At 47.5% G+C, this 16135-nt stretch overlaps 1 protein-coding gene across 1 annotated transcript in view; it reads right to left on the bottom strand.

The window, feature by feature from the left end:
* APBA1 (amyloid beta precursor protein binding family A member 1) overlaps window positions 1–16135 on the bottom strand; it is a 194893-nt gene that overhangs the window by 30282 nt on the left and 148476 nt on the right. The window contains exons 3-5 of the mRNA XM_040620261.1: window positions 10066–10161; window positions 5548–5587; window positions 2027–2172 (exon numbers count right to left, since the gene is read on the bottom strand). Coding sequence (XP_040476195.1) covers window positions 2027–2172; window positions 5548–5587; window positions 10066–10161 — 282 coding nt within the window. The remainder of the gene's footprint in view (window positions 1–2026; window positions 2173–5547; window positions 5588–10065; window positions 10162–16135) is intronic.

Genomic DNA, 16135 nt, shown 5'->3' with positions numbered 1-16135 from the left:
TAAAACAGTTAGAAGGAATTAGGCCAAGACTAGATGGGCAGCTCAATGGGAACCTGATATTCCACCAGTAACATTCGTGAGTCTGAAAGACCCAGAAGGTACGAAGGTCAGTTTGACATGCTGTCATGGGGTCGTCCTGCAGGGAGCCACACATCTCTGTGGGTAGGGGTGGGGCTTCCCTCGACAGAAGTGGACCTTCCCACTGTCAGTCTCACTGGCAGAGGCTAATTCTGGGAGAAGACACGGCCGCCGCAGCGGTGGGCCCTGAGGTTCATACACCCTGGATGAAGGGATAGAGTTGGTCCTAGATACCTGGCAGAAGCGGGCGGGCCCCGTCCGCAATCGTGACATTGGTCTGGCCTGTCACTGTGCGGTTGTGAGCTGCTCTCTGGTTTAGACATCCTAATTCCTGAAAGGCCAGCAGTCGTAGCGGCATCACACGCTGCAGCGTGGGCTTGCTGTACTGTGGACAGCTCAGCGGAGAACCAGTGCTGAGCTCCGGAGACAAGGGCCTCTTCCAAGAGGGTGTAAGAGCAGCCAGCCATGTGTGGCCCTCAAAGCCATGGACGGCAGTTCGATGAGGAAGCAATGACAGTGGGCTGGGGGACACTCCGACAGCACCCCAGGGACCTGCACCACGACTGGGCAGCAGGGGGCTCAGTCATCACAGTGAGGGCCTCTTGCTTACATTCCCAGCATGTGAATGACACGGGAGTCAGCCTGGGCGGAAGGGCCAGAGACACTGTCTCTCTGCCCTACACGACCTCTGTGCCTCCTTGCTCCCTGGTTCCGTCAGCCCGCGGGGGCCCTGCACTCCTGGGCACCCACCATCTTACACTCTTCCCTCCTGCTCGGGTCCACCCTGCACATTCGCTGGCTTGATTCATTTCTGCTGGTGCTACGGAGCCGAGGGGAAGGATCACACCTTATAAATGGCTATTTCCCTTCCCTCCTGAGACTGTGAACAGCCTTGTACACTTGAGTAAGTGCTCAAGGAATACTTTTTCCTGGGTGAAGGACCCTAAGTTACTGCCTCGCGCTCATGCTTCTTCCACTTTCCACACGGCCAAACACCAGAAAGGGACCGAGGAACGTGTGCACAAGACAGTATGGAAAAGGGAATGGCTCCTTGAGGGCGAATGTGATTTTGAAGCTGAAGGTGGATATAGCCAAATCTGGTGAGTCCTAACCTGTTCCAACTTGCCTGAAATACCTGGTTCTGGGTTTTTCGGTGGTGCTGCTATCCCTGGGGCTCTGGGTAGATTGGCCTTGTGGCCCCAGCCTGGCTGCCCAGTGGTTCCGGGTGCTGGTGGCATTCTAATGGCACGGGACCTGTCCCCGGAGCCCTGCGTCTGTCCAGGATTCCAGGTGGTCCTGGCATCCTGGTGGAGATTCTCGGGCTCTGCATTTCCACGGGTCAAGCTGGTTTTGGCTGGCTCGAGCTAGTTGTGAATGGTTTAAACCAGATGAAAGTAGTTCTTCTTGGATCAAACAGGCTTGCTTTTTAAAAAATCTTGATTAAGCAAATTCCAACAGGCTCTGACTGGCTCAAACGAGTTTAAACTGGGGTAGCCTGGCACTGACTCATTCTGGTTAGATTTGATCCAGTGGTTCCTGGTGCCTGAAGCAAACCAGTTCGATCTAGCTTGAGCAGGATCAGCTGGTTCAAATGCATGAGACCGAGTCTGACCCATGAGGTACCACGAGGATCCCTATGTCCATGGAAATACAGGGATAAAGCTCACACTGGAGATGTAATGCTTAAAATGACATCCTTCCTCATCCTATCAGCTTTCCGAAGTTTATGTTCACATGTGCTTTTCCTTAAGACTGCCGTTAGGAACACCCCACATACACAGTATTGATGCATAAGGACCCCGGCACACTTTTTTTTTCCTGTTTAGAACTGTTGGCAGGTGCACTGTCCCCATCCTCGCTCCCCTGAACTCAGCACTAGATGCAGGAGGCGTGGGGAGACCGCCGAGGACAGCTCAGGCCCCTGCATCCACCCCTCGCAGGCGCTCACCTTGATCCTGCTCACGGCTTCCTGGGCCTGCATCATGCGCACGTTTTTGGAGGGAGTTTTGTCTGACAGCAGCTGGGTGGAGCCCAGGTAATTGGCAGCAAAAATGATCCCATCGATCAAGTCCTCGGGGTCACAGGGTCCGGGAACTGTAACACACAAAGCCAGGGCGGTGAGCGAAGCCACCCTGGGGTACGGCCCGAGCAGAGCCCCGACCGCGTAGCACCCTCCCCGCTGCTCGGCGCCAGCCCGGGCGGCCCCGTGCCGACGCCCTGCCAAGTCTGAGGCATCTCCCTGCGTCTGCCTTCACTCACCCCTCGCTTTCAAAGGGAAGGAACAATTTCTTCTTAATCCACATCGCCCAGGCCATTTACTGTGAGAAGTGATGTGTTTATTTAAATATGAAACGTAAAGTCAGTGACAAAGGATGCTGTTTCTCCTGTTAGACTCCTGTGAGAGCTCTTTGGGGACAAAGACCACGTCATGTTCCTCTTTGGTTCTCGTGTCTAATCTGTGTCTGTCACCCAGTGGGTGTCAAATAAATGGGTACCAGACATGTGCTAGGGGAGCAGGGAGGATGCTTTATTAGAGAACCTCATATTATAACCATTCCTTCACCTGCCACCATCTGCCTCTCTCTCTTCCCGTTGTAGCCATAATGGGGAAACCAAACTTGATAAATCAGAAAAGGGAGTATTTGCTTCAGAATGTCCGGATTCCTTCCATGACCTCTGACCCCAATTCTGCAGGGCAGAGACATTACCCCAAAGCCGGAGCCTCCTGCTGCCGACCTTGCTGACGTACAGGCTCTCGTGTTCCCGGCATGCATCCACATACAGATCAATTCCGAGGAAAGTCAGAATTTTCTGTTCTCAACTGACCAGCCTTTGAAATCAAACCTTACTTTTAAAATATTTAAAATGGGGGCTGATTCTGACCGTAATCATCTACAAACCCTACTTGAAATTAAAACATGTCTGGGACTAATACATAACTTTATAACAGATGCACCAAGAAAGGCTTTTAATTCTACAATGAAAACATATGTATTTTCTTTGGCTTGACTGCCGTATTTGGGGAGATTAAAATATACGTTTTAACCTACTGTTCAAACCTCAGGCTCTTAAATTAGATAACTGGAAATGGAAACAATTTGCTTTTTCCTTTTGGAAGGCTAATCTGAAATGATTTTTATTTTTATCCCCCAACATCTAGCTCATCTTGAGTTTAACCAGCTGCTTCCCATGATAAGCTACTTATCAGGGTACAATCTTAAAATAATCTGATCATTTCTCTAAAGCCAAGGTGGTGGTTGAAACAAAGAAATTAACAGTGTTTTAGGAAAGGTCTTCACAAAACATCCGTGTAGTGAATAAATAAGGAAACCTGTTATTTGCCTTTTTCTAGATCTTTTCGAGAAACGTTTCTGGACAGTGAGTGGTACGCAGTCAACCTGCCTATGGGCCCATAATTCACCTTCTCAACAGTCACACGCTTCCTGCCCTGAAACTTTCCTAGAGGTGAAAAGGATTTAGGGTATGTCCAAAAGACGGTTTTGGATGTAGAGCAGGGAAGTGCTTCTAGCCAAAATAATACATGGACAGGTTTGCACCCATATTGCACTTTGTAAAAAGTAAAAGATTATCAGTCTCTTATCATAAATTCCTGCGATGGGTTTACAGTGTTACTTAAACATAATCCTTTTTGCCCAACCAGGCACTGAGGAAAAAAGATCTCCTCTGGGATAGTAACTTTTAAAAACCTTCCATTTGTTTTGTAAAAACAACGAATCTTCAAAGAAAAATAAGAATTAATGACATACTTCTCTCTGGGCCTTCCGGTATTGTATATTCATCTCTGGGTTGGCTCTATTCCCTGAAAAGGGTCCGTCTTCAACCATCATAAGTGTGGCTATGCAGACAGGGGTAAGAGCAATCCAAATAATATTTAAACGACTGCATAAATGTCAACCAGACGAGAGACAGAAATACTGGACCTAAATACGCTATACGTTTGAGATACGCTCTTATGCCGTTTATCCTCCAGGGAAATTGATCATAATCACTGCCACCAGATCACACCTGGGGGAAAAAGCCCTAAGTCCATAACTTCATTGTAATGTATGTTTTAAAAGTTAAAAAATTGAACATTATAATGGTCCTAAGTCAAAGAACTGCAGTTTCTTTTTGGCATCTGAGAACGTGTGTTTCCTTCCGGGGAGGCCTCTGTGTTGCTCTGCGGGTGAACAAGCACACACGTGTCATCGTCACACTCACGTGAATGCTGAGCCTGGAGGAATGACTGTGAAGAATGGAGTTTCCAAACTCCCGGAACTCCCCGAGGAGTACTCGCGGAATTCTGGAGCCTTGCAAAAGTGGCACAAATAATTTACAGGTCACTCAAGGAAGAGACCTGAGTAACTGAACCAAACCTATGCGCCTGACCTAAGCTTCAGGACTGCGGGGTCAGGAAGGTGTGCGAATCCAGGTGATTCACTCTCAGGCAGTGGGGACGCACCAACTGTTCATGCACAGGATCCAAGGGCCAGACAGAGCCTCAAAGTGGTGTCTGGGTATTCTCTCATCTCCAGAAAATTCTCTTTCAAGGAAATGACCATCTACCCTGCCTGAAAAAGCATCTACCACCCTCCCTGGCAGAGGATTGGTGGCACCCTTAGCTAAAGAGTGCCTTTGCGTGGGTGAAGAATAGGTACTCCATTTGTGTGGCCTGATCTCAAGCTGGGGTGCCTAGCATGGGCTAAGTTCTGGCCCCACTAGACCTCCTGACTGCGTGCTCTTGAATAGTGAATAACCTGCACAACCATATGTGGCCACCTTGCACAGAATACCATTTACCAGGAGAGCTGTGGCATCAGACTGTCAGCTCACAGCCTGGCACTGATACTAGCTAACTGTGCCATCTCGGGAAAGTTGCCTACCTCGTCTTGGGTAAGAATGCCTCAGTTCTCTCCTGCGTAACACAAGGGTAGTAAGCCCACTTCACAAGACAGATGTGAGGATTCAATCAGTTATTATATGCAGAGTGTGTATCTGGCACAGAGTAAAAGCTTGATAAATGTTATTATGCTTAACTCATCCAAGCAAGAGATGGGAATGATTGGGAAGGTCATTTTTCCCCCTAAATTAAGAGGGCCAAAATGTCTCCCTTAAAGTTCATTCCCACTTGAATGGTCCTTGATGGATATTAAGAGGTGTACTGGAGTGGAGATAAGGAGTCTTGAGTTCAGATGTCATATGACCGTCTCTAAGCTGGGAACAGCCCCTAGCCTCCCTGCAAGCTCAGGTCCTCATGGACAGAAGCAGCAAAGGTGAGGGGAGGATCTTTGACAGGCTCACGGCTATTGTTCTTTTAGTCTAAGATTCTAAGACTGTTAAGACTGTGAGTGAGTGACTTTGTGGTCTTTCTTCCCCACTAGGGTCTTATAGCCCAGTGCTTCAAATACCCAAAATGCTAGGAGATTCATGCATGACTCAATACTCAATTACTTCCTTATCAGCTCTTACCTTCGACGTAGGTGGGGAATGAAGCCAAGCTTTTTCTTGACTGTAATCAAGACAAAGAGGTTTCAAAAAGGGCAAAGCGTGATGAAAAATGCATTAACAGCTTTATCCACGCAAATATGAAAAATAAATAGATCACCAATGACAGATATTAACCAGGTGTCAACCATTTTTGATCAAGAAAAGCGTGAATAAACATACACATTTCTTATTAAAGGTTACCCAAAGCCCAGAACATCTATTCATATTTTAGTTAATCTGAAAACCTTACATTCCACAATCAGAGAGATGTCCATCACCTTAAAAAATATCCCACAGACCAAAATCCATAATCAATACAAAGCAATACAAAGGGCTCAATTTATATTCTTAATAATCTGGGTTTCTAAGTGAAAAACTCCTGAATTAGTAAAAGCACCAACAATATGATTATATGTTGAAATCAAGGATTCCCTTGGAGAATTTTATTTCCCTTGAGGTCTTTGATTCAGTAACCTCTCACGGTGTTAAAAATGTTTGCTAGAGTTTTCCTCTCCTCCTTTCTCCTCTTACTGGTTTAAAAATTCCATCATGTAAGTAATTATTATGTGTTACCTTAAAATAAGAACATGATAAACACAGAAGTGAACTGAAAACCCTGGAATTTCTTATACTAAGTAATACCTCATAGCAAGGGTCAATCTTCCAACAGCACAGTTGGAAGTGGTCATGATCGGCTAGAGACCTTCTAGAACCTTGCCCGGATGGTGGTTTAAATGCCAGCTCTCAGAGGAAGAATACTTACCATTCGGTTCCTTCCCTAAGTGAATGGCCTAGCGAGAACTCTGAGTGGCCTAACAGTAGGACATTCATTGCTGCTTTAGCCAGTCATAGAATTTGTAATGGATCTGTCTGGGGCGGGGTGATGTGAGCGTTGCAGGGGAGTGGGGAGCTAATGACAAAGACAAGAGTCCTTCAAATGAGCAAAAAGGAAGGTTTGCATGGCCCAGGGTTATCCTCAAAAAGCGTAAAGATTTACACTGCTAAGAATTTAGCAGGTATTGGGGAGCCTGGGTGGCTCAGTCAGTTAAGCGTCTGCCTTCAGCTCAGGTCTTGACCTTGGGGGTCCTGGGATCGAGCCCCATGTCAGGCTCCCTGCTCGTCAGGGAGTCTGCCTCTCCCTCTCCCTCTGCCTGCCCCTCCCCCTGCTTGTGCTCTTTCTGTCAAATAAATGAATAAATAAATCTTAAAAAAAATCTAGCGGGTAATAAATCGTCATGTAAATATGTACCTTCTAGGAAAAGGGTATCTAGTACAGCATAGGTGCTCAACAGGTTGACCTGGGTTGATGGTAAACTCTGGGGTGCCTGGTGGCTGGAGGAGTTAAGGCCTGAAAGAGGTCTGGGACATCACAGGAACAGCTGCATCTCGTAGTACCTTGTACAGTGCTCTTCACGTGGAAGATGAGGACAGCAAAGGGAGGACTAACCACGTGATACTTGCACAACATTCTAAAAATAGTAGTGTTAACTGTTATGTATAAAAAAGCACCAGAGGCAAAGACACCCAGGTTTAAGAATCTCACTCAATTCAAGACAATGACAAGAATTCAACACTAATCACACAATATACCATGCAAGGAAAGCTGGCAGGAAACCTGCCAGGATGTGCTTGCTGGGATGCAATGGTTCGTTACCCCAAGATGCTGGGTTATTTCAGGAGGGATTACCTTTAAGGAAACTGAAGGCACAAGTCCACTGGGAATGAACGATCATTGGCTGCTAATGCATTACGGAAAAATGCACACCAAGCTAAGCTATGTGCACAGGAGGAAAGAGAACTCCAATTTCCACAGCACTTGACATTTGTTTTACTTTCCAAGTGAGAAGACAGGCCCAGATCTAATTCTGGTTAAAAACAAACAAACAAAAATCCCTGACTTCATGGTATGCAGATGAAAGCTCGTTTCTTCATAAAGACCGAAGACTTCAAAATTATCATTCCCCACACCTCCCTTGGCCTTGCCCTCAGCAGCGAGGGGCCTGGGGTAGTGAGGGTTTACTTTGTTTCGTCAAAATGGGTTAGCCTCCAGGTACACCCAAGAAGCCAATTCAGATTTTCTTGGGCTATTAGGAAACTTTTCTGAATGCTAATCTCAAGGACAGTCCCCAGATTTTAGCAGAAGCTTCAAAAGAATTACTTTAGTCTGTAGTTCTAAAAGCTGCCGTTTTATTTGGAGTCACAACGGAGGGTATTTGGTACATTTACTTATTCTCTATTCATAAGCTCATGACTGGCTTTCTTTAGTCTCTGGGGTAGTAAGTGGGTTTTTTTTTTTTTTTTTAAAGAAGAGTTTTGAGAAATGAAAGAATCTCTAATTATTGCACACACAGAGGATTTTCATCATTATTTCTAAGGATATGCAGAAACATGTGCCAAGTCCTGTAGGAACTGAGAAACTAACAAATTTGCCTTATTATATCTGATGAATAATCAAATGCTGAATATCTGGATGTCTGATGAGCCCTCTGTTTTCTCACATGTGGACAGAGATGAACATGAGTTGAGCCTTAACATTCAAGAATTAAGAAAGCCACATTCAAGAAGGTAAAAGGCCAGAATCTTTGGGATTTTCCAGGAGGTCACACTGAACCATGTGCAGAGCCTGGAGGTCTGACAACTGGAAGAAAGACCTACAAGCTGGCTCATCTATGCAGCATGTGGCCTGCAGGCACTTTTCACCGCAAGGGCAGCAGCTCTGGTTTCAAATCCTGGCCTGACCACCTGTGGGCTCTGGACCTCAGGTAAGTTCCTGAACCTCTCTGCTTCCTCAGCAAGAAATGAGGACCGCGATTCCTACCTTACAGAATTATTTTAAGGATTAAATGAGATACTACCTGTGATTTGCTTGGACCGATGCCTGAACGCATCAACACTCAAGAAATGGAAACTCTCATTGCTGTTATTATCACTGTGGCCTTGATTCTTTTCTTCCAGCTTTTGGTTCTCACCGATCCCTGTACTAAGAATAAAGTATAGGGCAAAGCTGAGGGATCTGGGGTCAGCAGAAACAGTGACCTTGTTAGTCCTGTTCCTGTGACTTAGGGTCTGAGGACAAGACCAGAGGAGGACAAAGTATATGTCAAATTTGAATTCTAATGTTGGTGTCATTTCCGAGAAGGTCTCCTTATGTTTGTTTAATATAAACAGATTATTAAAAAATATACTTCTCCCTGCATGAATAGTTAATGGCAAACGGATGTATATTCAATGATAATTTAAGGGTGTATTTTAATGAAGACTCCCTTTAGAAGTGATCTGTCACTCAGGGTAATATGGAGATTGCTTTCTTCTGCTGCATTTAACACGATATTATTAACGAAAGGAGGGAAAATGAGACCATCATCCGTTATGTGGTGCACCTCTTTCGTGCACACCCTCACCACTGACTAGGCAAAATCTATATGTAGAGTGAGTTGAACCCACATGTAGACTCTGGCGCAGACCAATATTTGCTGACCCTGGTTTATAACTAGCTGGGGGTGGCATTTGCTGGGGGTAAAAAGACAACAGTGTAGGCAAAGGCAGTGGGTTCCCTGTGGGAAGAGCACCTGTCCTTTCCCAGCCCCAGAAACCTCAGCGGGAGCAGGCAACATTTTCTCAATTAAATATTCTCTGCTGGGGCTCAGGCTGGCCTCCATCGGTAGGGTGACCATATGACTCACTGTCCAACAGGGACGCTTTAGGGCTGGACTGTCTAGTTGTCTTTAGCCACATGTGACTCTTCAGTTAAAATGGAATAAAACGCAGAATTCAGTTCCTCAGTCCCAGCAGCCACATTTTAAGAGCTTGCTAGGCACCTGTGGCTGGTGAGCCCCAAACAGGACAGCGCAGAAGCAGAACGTTTTCATCCCCGCAGCACATTCTCTGGGACAGCCCAGCTTTACAATGGTGTGTTCCCTGGGTACACTGCTTGTACAACAGGTGTGAACTGGAACCACCCACATGAACCAGGACAAGGGGTCACCCAGGTGTCATGAAAGGTATTTCACTTGGGCCTGAAATAAATGGGTATTTAAGAAACCAGCCCACTTCCCAAACCACATTGCAACCTCGTTTCGGAGGCTCGTCACGCCATGAGGAAGGATGTTGCTACACAGAGTTCTTAATATTCCATTTCCAGCATGGTCGAGAACTTTCTGGAATGACTGGAAATGCTCCATCATCTTCCCTGTCCCATACAACAGCCACCCATTACACGTGGCCCCTGAGCCCCTGAACGGTGGCTGGTGTGCCCGAGGAGGTGAATTTCCATTTTATTTATTAATCAAAGTAGACACCGGTGGCCAGTGGCTATCACACTGGATGGCGCGGCTCCCGTCACCGAACTCCGTGCTCGAGAGGAGACATTCGAATTTCTCCCCCTGGTGGTGCTGGTGGGGGGAGTTTGGGGGATTTGTGTGGGAAGCTGAAGAAAACTCACACCAGAAGAGGAACAAAACAACACAGGCTGGTGGCTTCAGAAACAAAACGGCTCCCTACCTCTTTATTCGAGGAGGCCTCCGCGGGGTCCCCGGGGTGGAGGGGTGTGCTCGAAGATTCCGCGCCCAGCGGGGAGGAGCTGCCAGGAGATGGAGACTGGAACACAGCAAGGGAAGGACACAGTGAGAATCTGAGGGCTCGCGAACACCCGGCGGCGGTGGGAAGGGGCAGGGTCGAGAGGAGAAGGCCCAACACAACGAACAAACACTTCTGTGGTGAGAAAACTTCCTTGCAAGAGGAGACACCCACAGTCCATAAAAGGCCTGGCTTTTTCGAGCTTTCTTTTAAATTCCCGCCATGTTTTCAAAGGAATCCTTGAAAGCTCAGCCATTCTTTTCCTCCTTCGGCCAAGTGTTTAAACACAGCAAACGCTGAGTATCGAACTTAGGGTCCTGAATGCATAAAGCTAATGGGGAGACACCAAGATCTGTGGTTTTTAAAATTCTTCTCACCGACAAAGGCTTTGCGTACTCAGTGTCTTGTAAAATCACCTGCCAGAGATTCCCTGATCGGAAACGTAAAAATGAAAACAGGTACGTTCAAAGAGGCTGCTGGGACTGATGACCAGAAACCACACCACTTGTATTTCTCTAGTCCAGATTTCCAGCATTTTTTTTTTCTGATTTAATCCATAGGCCATTGAAAATTCAGAGAAATGTCAGCATCTAAAAAATATGACCTTGGCTGCTCTTGACACAGTTCGAAAGTCCTTTACTAAATGCTATGTTTGGAAACAGTTGCGGGGTGTGTGGTCCCCGTCGGGTGTGGTACCGCCTCCGGTGCGGCCCAGGCGGGCCTTGCTAAAGGAACAGCAAGCCCCAGGCCGGGCCCGACACAGCACGGGCTCCGTAAATACCCGCCGGATGAACGGCCAACGCGAGCGAGCAGGCACAAGGATGGGACAGGGACGGGCGCTGGAAACCCCCCCAGCCGATCCCCAAACACTTCTGCGTGCTCCCCAAATCCTGAAAGATGAAGGGCATCTGCAGGCGAGCCGCAGGGCTGCTTAAGAATTCTGTAGCGACGGTCCTGTGAGAGCAAGCACGCACGGCCTCGCCGTTTGTTGGTGAAATCTGACGGAAGGCCTAAAACAGAACCCGCATGAGCATCTGTTCTCAGAGCAAGGGCGGCGATGTGAGGGCCCTCCGTCCTGGGCCAAGGAAGGAGAATAACACCTGTAACGGCTGGATCTGTTTCTGATCTCTCGCAGCCGGTCCCCGTGGGAAGGCTGAGGGACAGACTTCAGCCGAGTATCTCCGCGGGGAAAGGCAGAATGTTCCAGGAGCTCAGTCGTGCTGAGTGGGGGAGGGGGGCATGTTCATATGCAGTGGGGCCTCACGGAGCATTACGTGAAATCATAAAAAACATAATTTTTTTTCAGAAAGTCTGAATTACAGGAAAGCACAGGGAGCATGAAATGAACTGAACGATGATGAGGAGAAACATGGTTTTATTCACAGAGACGCTGCACGGTCCTGACCTATTCCTGTCAGGCCTGGATTTGTTTTCTGTGAGCCCCTGTATCTGATTCTGGGCAGAAAGGTGAGGACCAACGAGCCTCTTAATCATTCACATGCAGAAATCGGCCCTTCCACCATAAAGCCAAGAGGATGAGTGCAGGGTAAGAGCAGACATAAGGGACCCCCGAGCCCCACAGCCCCTGGATGCAAAAGAACAGCCCTGTGTTCCTTTAAAAAAACAAAAAAACAAAACCACACACAGAATGTTTCACTTGGCACCCAAGAGCATTGAGGAGTACTGGCTGAGTTAGCTCTGTTTGGACTACTCAAAACTAATGTAGTGAAGTCCATGAGATTTTAGTGCCTTTAAATTTTCCCCGCTTTTTCAGATTTGAAGAGCTTCCTTAGATGTTTCCATCTCTCCATTTTTTCCCCAAGTCATGTCTCTGTTGCAAAGATTTTAAGGGTCTGGTCTCTGGGAAGCAAGGACAGCTGGTTTTTCTTTAATTGCTCGGTTTGAGGGCTGTGTAACACCTTCATTAAAAAAAAAAAAAAGAAGAAAAAAGAAAAGAAAAAAACCTTCAAAAGTGCTCAACAGTTCCTATTTCCTTATCTAACCATTTTCTGTCGCGAATCTAAATTCTAAAAACTGCTTCTCTGCAACGCTGCGAACATCGGATCCTCTCGGGACGATGTGGGAAGGCAGGCTACCAGACAGCAGGCTGTGACAACAAAGAGGCAGGGCAGACTCCACAGTGAGGCTGAGTGACCAGTGCCGGGTGCCTGCCAGGCAGCCCCGGAGAGGAGGGACCCACAGTGCCCTCCATCAGGGACCACATCCCCGCAATCCTCCCTGCTCTAGCCTTCTGCATGCGAACGAGCTCATTCACTTCTCCTTCCACTTGCATGCATGTGCTGTTACTGCCCTCCATCTAGAGAGTTCTCCCACATTCTTGCCCACCTTCAGTGTGAACTCGAAAGCACGCATTGGCTGAAGCTTTCTTGGACTCTGCTCACGGTACTTTTCTCCACTGATGGCTTGTGTCAGGTTTCGTGATTATCGGTTTAGGTGTGTGCTCCCCTCCTCCTCGAACTCTTGGGCAGGGATCTTGCCTTAATCATTTTGGAACCCAAGTGCCTGGCCGTGGGTCTCATAAACAGCAGGTACTCAGGAAACCTTTGCTGAATAAATGATTTCAGGGTCGTTTCTAGCTTTACCATGTTTTCCAATTTCCAACCTATGGAGAGCAGATCAGCCACGGATCTCTTTCATTATTGTTTAGTGGTCAACGGTAAGCCCTTTTCTGATAGCACTCTCATGCTCTTACGTGTGGAATGTTAAATCTGCATTTTGAATTAGAAGAAAAGGGTCGTTGCCTGTGTAGATCTGACCTGAGCTCCAGCAAAGCTCTTCTGAAGCTGAAAGCTGTCTCCACAGGACAGAGGACCGCACCTGTGGAAGCCTAGCTCTCCCCACCCCACTGCTGACAAAGTCAAGGTGGACAAACACCTTTGGAGCAGACACCGCCCCCATGGCCCTGAAACAAAGGCATTAGTATTGACGTATCTCCAATGTCTGCTTTAAAAGCTGTTTGCCCCCTTTTCCAGCTTCCACGTCGCCATACTCTCAAAAGTGGGAAGACAACCAGAAATTAGAGAACACTTCCTACTTTCGAAGAGTGTACTAGAGGCAAAGTTTAACCACTAAAATATGATACACAAAGTAAGTTATTACCATGTATTTCTCTGGCTGAAGTCTCATCATGCCTGCTGGATCACTGGCTGGATATTCAATTTTAAACCAACGAGACCAAGGATGGGAAGCAAATGTGGGCTTGGAAATTCACTAAGTGCCACACACGGCATCTAGTAGGAGGCATCTATAATGTCCACAGACAACTCGGTAGCTCCCTGTCCTGGTTAATTACAGGAGGTCTTCTCGAGCTGCTTGTCCTCTGTAGACTGTGTTCTAGCAGAGTCTCCACAACTACGGCCTAAATTTTATTGCCAGAGCTCTGGGGCTCCACTGAGCAGAGCTCTCAGCCAAAAGACTTGGGTTCTTTAACGCCAGGACAGGAGATGGATAGTTCCGTTGTTAGGGCGGAGATGGCCTCAGGATGCGAAAGCATCCAGAGTGAAAGCCGATCACTCATTTTATTTCCACTTGAACCTGTCCTAGGGGCCAACGCTGTACTGCGGGTGGTAGAGGTGACACAAACAGCTCAAGGAACTTTCAGGCCATCTCTGCAGGGAAGAAAAGCAGTGCGCAAATAACTATTATTCATGTATTCCTTCAACAGACATTTCCGTGCCTACCTCTGCTCTGAATACTGGGCCAAGAAACAAGGAGGAAAAAGATGTGGTCCTGTCCTACATGTCCTTCCAGGTGATGGGAGGAGACAGGCATGTGGATGCGGGGCTGTGGCAGGTAGCAGGGATATTCACCCATATGTGGGATGCAGGGCTGGGATGGGGCAATTCGGCAGGAGGGGAGGGGTGTATCAGCAACACTTTATGGGGAAGGTGATACTTCTGCTGAATCCTGAAAACTGCAGTATTCATGGAGCAGGATGGGCTGGGGAGAGGGAAGAAGGTTCTGGAAACAAAGGTAGGGAGCTGGAGCAGCAGAGCTCTGCAGGAAAGCAGGAGATGAGCTGAAGGGCAAGGACGAGTCACTGGAGACCCACTCAATGACAAGCAGCCACCGTCTACTCTCTGCCCAGTGGGTGGGGTTTTCCAGGTGAGTCACTGGCCTGTTGTCCTCAGTGCAGAAGCTCAAACTGGGCACTCAGTGACTATTTCCTCAGCTGAACTAAAGATCGAAAGGATGGAGAGAATGAGTTATCACCTGCTCTTCCCTCAATCCTTTCACCCCTGCCATCTGCATGAAGAGAAGATTACATCCTGGAAAAGTTGATGGGATAGTAACGAGAACACCCTGAAGAACTAAAGGCAAAGGGCCTGCTGGCTCATCCCAAATGGACAGTGTTCTTTTCAGAAAGGCCTAAGGACTGAGCGCAAAGCAGTGACCGGAAGAGACATACAGAGATCTTGAAGGACTTCTGGAGAAATTTTAGTCAAAAGACATAAAAACGTGAGCTCCACCAGGACTGTGCACTCACTTATTTCCCAGGGAAATTCTGACAGCATCTGAGGAGGCCCAGACCTCTGCCTGCGCCCAAGGAGCCCTCAGCTTAGCAGGGGAGACAGACGTACAAACACGCACAGAGGGCCCTCTGAAAGTGGTGGCCACAGAGTCCTTGAAAACAGAAGTCACAATGACACAAAAGCAGTCCCTACCGAGCTGGCCACTCACGATGCTGGCGTCCACTTTAACAGTCCTCCACCTCCAACCGTGGCATCTTTCCAGCCCACGTCTCCGTCAGCTGGGCTCTGCTGACTGCTGGGACCATCCGGTGTTGCAAGGCCCAAAGCAAAACAAAACAGAAAACCAGAAACCTGCAAATGCACTGCAGAGTACACGCGCAAAGATTGCAAAAATAAAGAGAAAGCAGGACTTTAGAAAGTTGAAGTAGGCACGGTTGAAGGACTGCTCACACCCACCACGGGTAACTGAAGAGTTGGCGTTACGCCAGTTCTCAATTAAGCAGATGATAAAGCAGAAAGAATGATGATCCGAGAGGTGATTCGAAAGAGTGCGATTGGAATATCAAATCAATTAAGAGAGGCCCTTGCGAAAACTGCATCAGCCCTCAAATGTTTTTGCTCTAACTGTCCTCTTTCTGGTTAGAAGGACCCCTTCTGGTCATGCTGCCGAAGTCACAATGTGAACAGAAGAGGGCTATTCTAGTGTATGACTGGATGGTACTTTCTGAAAAAAGTTACAACTCCTCAAATCAATACTTCCTTTCTCTTTTAAAAGCATTCACATCTAGGGCACCTGGGTGGCTCTGGTCATGATCCCGGGGTCCTGGGATCAAGTCCCACATGGAGCTCCCTGCTCAGCGGGGAGGCTGCTTCTCCCTCTGCCTGCTGCTCCCCTGCTTGTGGTCTGTCTCTCTCAAGTAAATAAATAAAATATTTAAAAAACAGAATTCACATGTAGGTGAAATTATAACCTACATGTTATATTAGTCAAAACTACTAAGCTTATGTGTATAATTTTTAATACTGTTTTGCAAGATAAGGTTCTAACCAAATTCCCTCCTTCCTCCGCATACTTGGAAATTTTGATCCTCATTGAAGTGGATTAATTTTAGAAGGTACACTTCTGCAGGATTCCTTAGAACCGCGCTGCCCGCACGATTACAGTGGGACATGACAGCTGCCCTAACAGGCATGAGCGGGAGCCTCGGAACAGCAGGGAGGAGAGGTGACCTGCAGAGGCTGGGCAGGGAGGCTGGGCAGGGAGGCCTCCAGGGGAACGAACACAGATGCCGTTCCCACCCCAGTGCTGGGGACTCAGGAGACCCTGGAGCCAAGACTGTTGGTTGGCGAAAATAAAAACTCAGTCCATTCCTAAGATACAGGGTCTGGTCTTCAAATCCAGCATGATCTGGCTTTCCAATACTAGGGTCCATTTCTAAAAGTACAATGTGATTTCAGGGAATACAAGTTCCATTGCTCCTTTGAAAAGGGCTGGGATGTTC

The sequence above is a fragment of the Ursus maritimus genome, unplaced genomic scaffold, assembly GCF_017311325.1.
Source record: "Ursus maritimus isolate PB19 unplaced genomic scaffold, ASM1731132v1 scaffold_34, whole genome shotgun sequence".
In the NCBI taxonomy this organism is placed as follows: domain Eukaryota; kingdom Metazoa; phylum Chordata; class Mammalia; order Carnivora; family Ursidae; genus Ursus; species Ursus maritimus.
Note: the sequence above shows the minus strand (reverse complement) of the source record. Positions and strands in the feature narration are given on the sequence as shown.